This window comes from Euleptes europaea, chromosome 4, assembly GCF_029931775.1.
Source record: "Euleptes europaea isolate rEulEur1 chromosome 4, rEulEur1.hap1, whole genome shotgun sequence".
NCBI lineage: Eukaryota > Metazoa > Chordata > Lepidosauria > Squamata > Sphaerodactylidae > Euleptes > Euleptes europaea.
In genome coordinates this window covers 17,816,087-17,828,256 of record NC_079315.1, presented here as the reverse complement: position 1 = coordinate 17,828,256, position 12,170 = coordinate 17,816,087, and the positions used below count along the sequence as shown (strand labels likewise).

The following is a 12,170-nucleotide window of genomic DNA, read 5'->3' as shown; positions in this document are numbered from 1 at the left end:
TACAGTTTAGTCCAGTTTTCAAACTTTTTTTGCAGCTATGAGTACTAGAAACTTAACACTCAAGCGCTGAAATGTTCCGTTTTAATGTTAGTATTCAGATGTTGTTTAACAGTTCATGACTAAATTGTGAAAATCAGCAGTTCTGTCACCGGCAATCTGTGTCTCCATCTAACACTAGTTCACCGACATTGTTCATCCACATCTGTGTGGCTTGGCAATATGGCTTGACTCAATAGCCTTGAGTCAGTTATCACCTTCATCTTCTGCTTTGTGCGATGCCATAGGGGTGGTTATTTCTTCTCAGGAATACCCGCTCAAGCTAAGACTTATATGAATGAGCCTGAAGTGTGGAAAATTAAGTCCCTCCCAGCATATATTGTACCTTTTTGAGCGCAAACCACCTGCCATTGTCGTGCCAGGCCCAGTTAGCTTTACTTAAGATATGGACGTTTAGCTGCTGCTTCCTATTTCCATTTCAGTTTATGGATTTTGTGTTATAAAAATTGGAAAGTGCTTTCTATTAGAGGTCCATGATTGATGTGTGGAAAAAGCTGGTCAGTATTTATGAAATAACTGAGCACCTTGAAACTCTGGGTACTACCCAAATGTAAAAAACAGTTGTGCGCCAGATGGTTTGGAGCGGTGAACTCTGATCTGGAGAGCCGGGTTTGATTCCTCACTCCTCCGCATGAGCGGCGGAGGCTAATCTGGTGAACTGGATTTGTTTCCCCGCTCCTACACGCGAAGCCAGCTGAGTGACCTTGGGCAAGTCACTCTGTCTCAGCCCCACCTACTTCACAGGGGGTCTGTTGTGGGGAGGGAAGGGAAGGAGATTGTAAGCCGATTTGAGTCTCCCTTAAGTGGTAGAGAAAGTCGGCATAAAAAAACCACTTCTTCTTCTTTAGTCTTTTTTTTTATTTTATTAAAAATTACAAATATACAATATTAAAAAACTTTGAATAAATGACACTTGACCAGTACTTATACAACTAATAAAACCTATAAAACATATAACTTTCTAAATAAACACTCTCTTTATGAACCACCACCAACAGAATCTAAACTTTTAAGCGTGTTCTCCATCCTGGATATAGTGGGTTTCCATATTCTATCCAATTCTTCTATGTTTTTGTTATTTTGATAGTAAGTTAATTTAATCAGCACATAGATCTCTCTTTGTCGAACCAAGTATTTAAGCTTGGAGAATTCGCTCCTTTCCAATATCTGGCAAAATGTATTCTTGCTAATGTTACCATATGTAGGCATACATCAAGGAGTTTCTTATTCATATCTGGTAAATAGTTTAACAGGATTATTTCTGGATTCATGGGTATTTCTATTTCCAAATTTTTAGATATTATTTTTGTCACATTTTCCCAATAAACTGTAGCTCTAGTACACTCCCACCACATATGGTAAAAATCTGCTTTATCCCTCTTACAAAACCAACATTTATTTGCATCTTCCTTTAAGTTCAACATTTTCTGTGTACTGATAGGGGATAGATGCCACATTTATACCATTTTATATAGATTCTCTCTGATTGATAAACTTATTGTGAAATTTAAACCTTTTGTGAATATAAATTCCCATTTGTCATCATCCATCACGTAACCAAGCTTCTTATTCCACTTCTCTTGATGTTTATTGTTGTTCTGTTTTTTTGTAATAAAACGAGTTTGAAAAATTGGTAGTCTCAGGTAAACTATGAGTAAGTTAGTCTTACGATTTCATTTGCCAATAGAAACAAATGAACAACATCTGGCCTGTGTATTTTGGGGGCCCTCTGTTGACCTCAAGGCATACAGCTCATACCGCACATGAATGGAAGCAGGATTTCTCATGGTAGCCATATCTTCCTTCTCTGGGTTGGCTGTTTCCAGCTCTTTTCCTCCAGAGGAGCAGGTGACAGATAGGTGGTGGTGTAGTGGTTAAGAGCGGTGGACTCTAATCTGGTGGACCGGGTTGGTTTCCCCACTCCTACACATGAAGCCAGCTGGGTGACCTTGGGGTAGTCACAGTTCTCTCTGAACCCTCTCAGCCCCACCTACCTCACAAGGTGTCTGTTGTGGGGAGAGGAAGAGAAGGAGATTGTAAGCCGTTTTGATTCTCCTTAAAAGGGAAAGGAAGTTGGCATACAAAAACCAACTGTTCTCCTTCTTCTAGATTTGCTGCGTGTTGCTGGCAATGTGCCACTCACCTTTCCTGTGACAAGTAGCATTCTGTAATGATGAGGGCCCATCTGAGCTGGGGCTGTTTTGGCATTTGAAAGGTGTGTGTTTTGGGGGGGGGGGGCAAGATTGCCTTGTTGTGCCACACACCCAGTTAGGATCAGGTCCTCACAGTCTTTTTAAATGGCCGAATTCAGTTCTAAAACAGTGGCGGTGCATTTGTTGGTAGAGAGGGTGATTTCTGTCTATTTCCTCCTCCCATTGCTGACTCTACTTGCCCCCCCCCACTGTACGTGAGGGGTGCTTGACCCCCTAGTAGCAGAAGGGGGGGCAGAATCTGTGCTGCAGTATGAGTGGGGAAGCAAGATAAATTACTCTGCTCTATCAGCTGCACTCTGCTGGCAGTAGTTTGGATCCATTTATGGTTGTTCAGAAAGGGAATTGCGGATGATTGTACATACGTCTTTCTTATATTGAAATTGATTGATGGATGTGTTGACCCCTGATGAAGGCAATTTTTTTTGCTGAAATAAGTTTAGTCACGTTTCAGTCTGAATTATTAATTCACAACTTTTTCTGGTCAGGGAGGTTTATATGCCACACATTTCTCAGGCATTTTGATGAGATTTTATGTATACTGTACGTTCCCTAACCAGTGTGGGTGTCAGGTTCTAGGACTCCGTTGCCTCTCAGGAATCATCAACTTTACTCCAGACGTTAGCAGAGAGTTTAAAGTAGAATTTATTTGAAAGGAAGGGTACAGTAACCTATGAAACACAACGTTACAATGGCGCCAAATCATTTGGAGGGTATTCTTATAGAGTACACAAGCTAGCATGTTTACAAGTAACATCTTTGAAATGCAAAACATCAGAGGTTCCCCAATACCAAGAGAGAGAATTCACACCTTAAGATCAGAGCAGGATTACAATCAGGAAGTCACTTTGAAGTGGAGATCTCTCGAGCCTTTTGGCTGTTGCCTCTTCCTTCCCACGGGAAGGAGAGATGAAACGAAAGTCACCTCGCTATCCAGGGTCCGATTGCATGCCCTCGCTGACACTCCGCCTCCCCAAAGGCCCCCCCTCCAGATTTCCTGGTTTGTCCGGGTAATGGCGATGGAAATCCGCTACAAGGGTTGGAGCCTGTACGTGAACAGCGGACACCCACTCATCGTGACTGGAATTTAAATGTTTCCAACGCACAAGATATTCCAGTCGGCCCCTGCGCCTCCGAGAATCGAGCACCTTGGAGATTTCAAAGTGCCGTTCGCCCTGTACCATGATGGGAGTTGCCGCTTCGGGTTCTGGGTGCCATTCTGGTGCTTGTAGAAAGGGTTTTAGTAGACTCACGTGAAACACCGGGTGCACCCCTTGTAAGGATTTGGGTAGCTCCAGCTCTACCGTAACCTCATTGATAACTCTGGAGATAGAAAATGGGCCCACAAACCGTTGGCTCAATTTTTTACACGGGCGTAAAGACCTGAGGTTCTTAGTGGAAAGATACACCTTTTCTCCGACCCTCAATTCCCACTGAGGTGTTCTGTGTTTGTCTGCTTGTAGTTTGTACCTGTCTTTAGCCTGTTCCAGGTTTTTTACAAGCCAGGGCCAAGTGTTCCTCACTGTGTGAGCCCATTTAGACACCTCGGGGGGATCGCCTTCTGGTGGGGTAGGTACAGCCCCTAATGGTCCAAAATCCATTCCATAAACTGCTTTGAATGGGCTCACCCCGGTTGCAGAGTGCACCGAGTTATTGTAGGCATATTCTGCCAGTGGCAGCAGATCAACCCAATTGTCTTGGTGATAATTAACAAAACAACGCAAATAACATTCCATCACCGCATTAACCCTTTCGGTCTGCCCATCCGTCTGGGGGTGATAGGCAGATGACAAACCCAACTGCACACCTACAATTCCTAAGAACGCTTTCCAGAACTTGGACACAAACACGGAGCCCCTGTCACTCAGGACCTTCCGTGGAAATCCGTGCAATTTGAATATGCAGTGCACAAACAAGCGAGCCAGTTTATGTGCAGATGGCATCCCTTCACACGGCACGAGATGAACTTGCTTAGAGAAAAGATCCGTGATTACCCACAGGACAGTCTTCCCCTGACTGGATGGGAGGTCTGTTATGAAATCCATCCCAATCACTTGCCAGGGTGCCTCGGGAGTTTCTAGGGGCTTTAATAATCCCGGGGGTTTTCCCATTAAACGTTTACTAGTTGCGCACACAGGGCAGGATTTGATAAATACTTCGATGTCTTGGCGCATCCCAGGCCACCAAAACTGTCTTCTTATTAGGTGTAAGGATTTAGCAAACCCAAAATGTCCCCCTATTGTTGAACTGTGGCTCCGTTCCAATATCTCCCGCCTCAGTTCCCTGGGCACGTAATGTTTGTTCTTACAGATACCGTTTTTGTCCGTCACCTGGGGTGGGATAGATTCTTCCTCCCGCTCCCGTTGAAGAGCCTCCCCCCACCTTTTCTTGACTACCTCCGGGAGGCTTTCTGGAACTGCCCAGAGGCGGGGAATGGCAACATCCGACCCCGGCAAGGAGATGGGTATCGGCCCTTCAGCCTGGTCCCTTCGCTCTATTTGGGAGTTTTCCCCCCCCTCCCCAGCGGTTGTGGTTGAAAGTTCTCCGGGGACTGCTGGGGATGAGGAGGTGGGAGCGACCACATCTCGAGGGAGACTCGAACTCGAGTCTTGTGCCGCCGCGCGGCTTTGTGCTCTGGTCAGAACTCCTGCACTATTCCCCTCTGGAGTCAAACCCAGGTGTTCCCATGTGAAGAGAGAACCCACCGGCCGCTCAACCTGACACTCATATTGCGGCATGCGAGACAGTCCGTCTGCTAAGCAATTTTCTTTCCCAGGCATATGTTTGATGGTAAAGTGAAACTTAGAGAAAAAACTCGCCCAACGTACTTGTTTGGCGGACAGCTTCCGCTGACCCAAAATCGATTCGAGATTCCGATGATCTGTACAAACCACAAAGGGCTCGGCCGCTCCCTCCAGGAACTGTCGCCAAACCGTGAGCGCATGTTTAATTGCCATGGCTTCCTTTTCCCCAATCGGCCAGTTTAGTTCAGGACCAGAGAACTTCTTAGAAAAATATGCGCAGGGTCTAAGCCTCCCTTGATCATCCCTCTGAAGGAGTGCGCCTCCCATCGCCTTGTCCGAGGCATCTACCTGTAAAGTGAATGGCCTGGAGCAATCTGGGTGCGCCAGAATGGGTTCAGAGGTAAAGCGCTCCTTAAGAGTTTCAAAAGCCGCCTGACACCTGGCGGTCCAAGGTACCTGGTATTGTGCAAAGGTGGCCCCTTGCCCCTTCCCTTTGGTTTTAAGCAAATCAGTAATAGGCAAAGCTATTTGAGCGAAATCCTGAATAAAATTTCTATAAAAGTTCGCAAACCCCAAAAACTGCTGAACCTGTTTGCGAGTTCTGGGAGGTTCCCATTCTAACACTGCCCGCACCTTCTCCGGATCCATGCTTAACCCTTGTGGCGAGATCACATAACCCAAAAACGACAATTGGTCCTGGTTGAATGCACATTTTGATAACTTAGCATACAAATGATTGTCCCTTAGACGACGCAACACCTCCCGCACCAATTCCCTGTGCTCTGCGGGATCCTTGGAATAAATGAGCAAATCGTCTAAAAAGACTACCACACCTTTAAATAGGAGATCGTGTAGAATCTCATTAATTAATTGCATGAAGCACGAGGGCCCCCCAGACAGACCGAATGGCATGACTAAAAATTCAAACAACCCATAACAACAAGAAAAGGCTGTCTTAGCTTCATCCCCCTCCTTGATCCGGACCCGGTAGTAGGCTTCCGCCAGGTCAATTTTCGAGAAAATACAACCCTCCTGTAACACACTCAGGAGGTCTGGGATTAAGGGAAGGGGGTAGGCATTAGTTTCAGTAATCGCGTTAAGCCCCCTATAGTCTACACACAGTCTGAGATCAGATGTACCTTTCTTCTTCACAAAGAAGCAGGGAGAAGAAAATGCAGCTTTGGACGGTCGTATGAAGCCCCGCTCCAAGTTCTTGTCCAGAAATTCTCGCAGCACTGCTTTCTCTTGAGGACTCATGGCATAAACTCGGGCCTTGGACGGTTTAACGTCCTTAATCAGTTCGATGGCACAATCCGTAGTGCGATGAGGAGGCAATAAGTCACAGTCCGTCCCCTCAAATACATCTGCGAAATCACTATATTCTGGGGGCAACGTGGGTTCCTCCAAGGCAGCGGCGCTTCCCCCTTCGCCTCCGGGTAAATCATCCCGGCTGTGTTTTTCGCACTGAGGAGCTCCAAACACCACCCGCCTTTGTTCCCAGTCAATGCTCGGGTTATGTCCCGCCAACCAATTAACGCCGAGGACCACCGGGTAGGAAATCTTAGGCACTACCGTGAAGTGGATCTGTTCCCAGTGGTTTCCCACCCCCAGCCACATCTTGCGAGTGTGCAAATGAACCGGCCCCCCCCGCAGGTCACTCCCATCCATTTGATGGAAATGTAAGGGTTGATCCAGTTCTCGAGTCCCAATTTTCAGACGTTCTACCACCGCCTGATCAATTAGGGTCCGGGAGCACCCGGAGTCCACGATAGCCACAACGGCCACCGGTTCCCCCCCTTGGGGATTTCGTAATACAACAGGTATCAGCAATGTCTCTCCCTGGTCACTCACCCTACATGGAGCCGGTTTGGTTTCTTCCAAGGGTGCCCTCTGTGCCGGTTCCCTCACAGAAGGCCGTCCTCGTTTTTTGCCGGTGAGGGGCTTCGGAAGCTATCTCGGGTACCACGGTTGTGGAGATCCGATGAGGTTTCCGCTTGCAGGGCCGCCGCCCCCCGGCGACCGTTCGTCCCCTCCGCTCTCCTGTGCTCCAGGTTCCGAGGTGGTGTCGCCTCCCGCTCTTGTGTCGCCCTGTTGCTCGTCCCTTCTGACGGCGTGTTGGTACATCTTGCTGCAAAATGACCCATCTTCCCACACTGAAGGCAAGCTCCCTCCCTGAACCGACGTGCCCTGTCGAGACTGTAGACTCCTCGATGTCTTCCCTCTCGCCGGGGACCTGCTGCGCTGTCCCCTCTCGTGGGCGGGATAGGGATCGTCTTCGAAGGACGATCCTTGGAGAACTGGAGGGTAAGCTTGCGGTTCTCCACTAGAGCTGCCAAATTTACCCACTCTTCCACTGACTCTGGATCTCCCAAAGTCAAACAGCCATCCAGCACTTCCCACCGCAACCCTTTGCGGAAGTGCTGGACCTTTGTGGCCTCACTCCACTCCCTTATCTTGCACGACAAAGATAAAAAGTCCTGTGCATACTCACTTACTGAGCGGGTTCCCTGCTTCAAACGACGCATGGCAATCTTTGCCTTTTCCCCCCGGTGGGGGTCTTCGAACCGGCGTCGCAGAGCGCACAAGAACTCATCCAGGGATGCCAAAACTCGGGGCATAGTTTCTGCCGCCGTCACTGCCCACTCCACTGCCTCCTTCTCCAGCAGGCTGATCACATACCTGACCCGAGCTTCTTCCGAGGCAAAGGTCTCCCCCTGGTCCTTCATAAAGCCGGAGATTTGGAGTAAGAAGTGAGACAACTGTGAGCTGGACCCGTCGAAAGATACCTTCAGGTCTCTGGCCGTAGGGCGTCTGGGCGTGGGAGCCTCCCCAACAACGAGCGGCCCTGTAGTCGGCCGTGAACCCGTTTGGGGTTGTTGCACGGGCTGTCCAAGCCCCCTCACTGCCCCTAGAACGGCTGCCAGGTCTCGCTGCAAGGTATCTAGCTGAGTTTGCAGGTCCCGATTCTGCAGAACGAGCATCTGATTCTGTCCGCGTATCAGAGTGGCCGCTTCTGCAGTGAGGGTCGGGGTGTGAGCGAGTGTGGGGTCCTTCCACCCTTCCCCTTCTCCATACCAAGCGGCCAGCGGTCCCCGGTAGAAGTCGCCTCCTGGTTCTGACGCTGCTCTCTGCCGCTGCCCGGTCTCCGAGAATCGGGGGGTCCACGTCGGCCTCCCAGGGACATCGGTAGGCCCGGGTGGGCGCTGCTCCGGGGTCGCTGCTCCTTGACCAACCTCAATATCAGCGGGAGTCTGCCGAAGCTCCTCTCCCGCGTTGAGCGGGACCGAGGGTGGTACCGACATCCTAATACTACTTCTAACCCGAAAACAAAAAAGGTTGGGATTGTAACGTACTGTCAGGTTCTAGGACTCCGTTGCCTCTCAGGAATCATCAACTTTACTCCAGACGTTAGCAGAGAGTTTAAAGTAGAATTTATTTGAAAGGAAGGGTACAGTAACCTATGAAACACAACGTTACAATGGCGCCAAATCATTTGGAGGGTATTCTTATAGAGTACACAAGCTAGCATGTTTACAAGTAACATCTTTGAAATGCAAAACATCAGAGGTTCCCCAATACCAAGAGAGAGAATTCACACCTTAAGATCAGAGCAGGATTACAATCAGGAAGTCACTTTGAAGTGGAGATCTCTCGAGCCTTTTGGCTGTTGCCTCTTCCTTCCCACGGGAAGGAGAGATGAAACGAAAGTCACCTCGCTATCCAGGGTCCGATTGCATGCCCTCGCTGACAGTGGGTTTTTTATTGTTTATCATTTGTCTTAACCTTTTTGATGCTCAGGCTTGAGTTTTCTTCTCTTCTTTTTTTGGCTTTAGTCAGTAGTTTGGATTCAGCCAAATATTTTTATTTTTGAAATTGGGGGTGGGGAGGTTGAGACTGATGAATAAATCTAGATAATTATGCGAGGAATTTTTTGGCAAAAGCTTTGGTCAAGTTAGTAGCAGGCAGGGATATGTCCACAGGGTTGCTGTGCAGAGGAAGGCACTGGCAAACCACCTCTGCTAGTCTCTTGCCATGAAAACCCCAAAAGGGGTCGCCATAAGTTGGCTGCGACTTGAAGGCACTTTACACACACACACACACACACACATCCTTAACGTTGTGTGTGTGTTAAGTGCTGTCAAGTCGCTTCCGACTCATGGCGACCCTATGAATCAATGTCCTCCAAAATTTCCTATCTTTGACATCCTTGCTCAGATCATGCAAATTGAGGGCTGTGACTTCCTTTATTGAGTCAATCCATCTCTTGTCGGGTCTTCCTCTTTTCCTGCTGCCCTCAACTTTTCCTAGCATGACTGTCTTTTCCAGTGACTCTTGTCTTCTCATAATGTGACCAAAATACGACAGCTTCAGTTTAGTCATTTTAGCTTCTAGGGTAAGTTCAGGCTTGATTTTATATCCTTAATGTTAGGTAGTCAATTTTCTGTAAGTAGAGTGAATGAACTAGAGCATTTATGTTTTGAAGACTGCTGCTTTAACAGTGGAAGCAATGTTCTATTGTTGGAACTGTTTGTGCTCAAGACGGTTGTCATAAGAGCAGAGAATAAAAGTAGTAGACAATGGAAGCAACTATTTCAACAGTTGGGTCTTTCTTTTTTTAACAGATACGACGATACTTTGCCACAATGTTTGGAGGATATGATGATATAGAAGCCTTTGAAGATGACCTTTACCGTGAAGAGTCCTCCAGTGAATCAAGTGTTGATAGTGAAATAGAATTTCATCTTTATAGCCAAGTGCATTATGCCCAGGCTCTTGCAGATGTCAGCGGACAAGAAGAAACCGAAGAAGCTGGACCTGTGGAGAGGCAGCTTCAGTGTTCAGGGAGTAAACAGCATCAGAAAGATAACTTCATTGAAATTTCAGATAGTGACGTCATTCGAATTTCAGATAGTCCTGATATCATCATCTTGTCGGATACTCCTGATGAAGATAGCATTTACAAGAGTAAATTCCAGAAGCTAACAACCCCAGAGTCTCCAACACTAGAAAGAACATACGATCACACTGATCCCATCTCGGTCAAGCCAACTAAGAAGTCTTTTCAGACTCACTTGAATTCAAAGGGACTGTCTACAGGCCCTGCAAGGAAAGAGAAAAGAGTTAATCAGAAGTCTGTCTCTTTTTACCGTGATGGAGTTCACACGATCCAGAAGATCCTGGTAATAGAGGACAGCTCCAGTGATGAGGATGAAGATGCGACAAGCACAGTCTCTGGAAGTGATGATGTGGAGAGCTGGATGTTGTTGGGAGGTGCCAGAGATATCAAAGATGAAAACATCCTCTTAAACCTCGAGGGCTGTGGAAGTTCAGCCACTGAAGGTTAGTGTATGGTTGATAACTCCAAATAGAGTTAAGCTGTTGGGAAGATCTGATGACCAAAATGGAAATAAGAAAAAAAAGGGGGACAGATAAGGCTAAGTGTTGAAAATCAAGGTGTGAAGTGCGTAGTATAAAATAATTTTAGCAATGAGTGTGATTTGTTGAGTAACAAAAGAACATTCAGACTGAAGTCTTCAGCACTCTTGTGTGTGTGTGTAAAGTGCCGTCAAGTCGCAGCCGACTTATGGCGACCCCTTTTTGAGGTTTTCATGGCAAGAGACTAACAGAGGTGGTTTGCCAGTGCCTTCCCTCTGCACAGCAACCCTGGTATTCCTTGGTGGTCTCCCATCCAAATACTAACCAGGGCTGACCCTGCTTAGCTTCTGAGATCTGACGAGATCAGGCTAGCCTGGGCCATCCAGGTCAGGGCTCGTCAGCACTCTTACTAGTGATTAAGTCCTATCATATGGGTGTAGCTAACTTTGAAATAAACATGCTTAAGATAGCACTGTTACTGATATCCTAAGGTACATGTGTATTCATACTGCAGGTAGTGTGGATTTTCGGGGGGGGATTGGAATTGCAAAGAGTGGAGAAATTATATTAATTATTCAGAACTAGAATTGAACGATCAGTAGGAGGAAAGCGTCTCAAGCAACATTTGAGATAGTAAGTTTACCGTATATACTCGCGTATAAGCCGAGTTTTTCAGCCCCAAAAATGGGCTGAAAAAGCCGGCCTCGGCTTATACGCGGGTCAATACGGGGGGGAGGAGGGAGGAGGGAGGGGGAAAACTTACCGCCGTCGCCGCCGCCGGGCCCGTGCCGCTTCCTGCCGCCGGGAGCGGCCTTGGGCAGCCTCCTGCAGCCGCAGGATGGCTGCCCAAGGCCCCTCCCCGCCCCCGCCGCCATTTTTCCCGGGCGGGAGGGGCCTTGGGCAGCCATCCTGCAGCTGCAGGAGGCTGCCCAAGGCCCCCCCGCCCCCGCCGCCATTTTTTTCGGGCGGGAGGGGCCTTGGGCAGCCTCCTGCAGCTGCAGGATGGCTGCCCAAGGCCCCTCCTGCAGCTGCACCCCCGCCCCCGCCGCCATTTTTTTCAGGCGGGAGGGGCCTTGGGCAGCCTCCTGCAGCCGCATGATGGCTGCCCAAGGCCCCCCCCGCCCCCGCCGCCATTTTTTTCGGGCGGGAGGGGCCTTGGGCAGCCTCCTGCAGCCGCAGGATGGCTGCCCAAGGCCCCCCCCCCCCGCCGCCATTTTTCCCGGGCGGGAGGGGCCTTGGGCAGCCTCCTGCAGCCTCAGGATGGCTGCCCCGGCCCTTCCCGCCCCCCGCCGCCATTTTTCCCGGGCGGGAGGGGCCTTGGGCAGCCTCCTGCAGCCGCAGGAAGGCTGCTCCGGGTCCCCCTGGGCCTCGCCGCCGCTTCCTCCCACCGGGAGCGGCCTGGGGCAGCCTCCTGCAGCCGCTGCAGCGGACCCTCGCCGCTGGAGAGCCCTGTCAGGTAAGCCTGCGGGTGGGGGGAGGGGTTATAAGCCGACCCTCGGCTTATACGCGGGTGCCTAATTTTTCCCCATTTTTGGGGAGAAATTAGGCACCTCGGCTTATACGCGGGTCGGCTTATACATGGGTATATACGGTAACTCACAGCTGCTATACTGTGAACAAGAGAAACAAATTGCAGTATAGTGTGCAGCTGAAAGAATTCAAATGGACAAATCAGACATTGGCATGAATCATTTCATTGTTGCCTCTTCTCCTTTTTTTGCTGCAGCCTTTGAAAAATAACTCATAAATGCCCTGAACATGTGTGAAATTGTCCTGCTGCTCA

General features: G+C 48.8%; 1 protein-coding gene across 1 annotated transcript in view; it reads left to right on the top strand.

Moving 5' to 3' along the window:
* The first annotated feature begins 9,644 nt into the window (after positions 1–9,644).
* The window catches only part of ZCCHC7 (zinc finger CCHC-type containing 7), a 161,525-nt gene continuing 158,999 nt past the window's right edge, over positions 9,645–12,170 (top strand). The window contains exon 1 of the mRNA XM_056848601.1: positions 9,645–10,351. Within this exon, the coding sequence (XP_056704579.1) occupies positions 9,655–10,351 (697 nt within the window). The 5' untranslated portion in view covers positions 9,645–9,654. The remainder of the gene's footprint in view (positions 10,352–12,170) is intronic.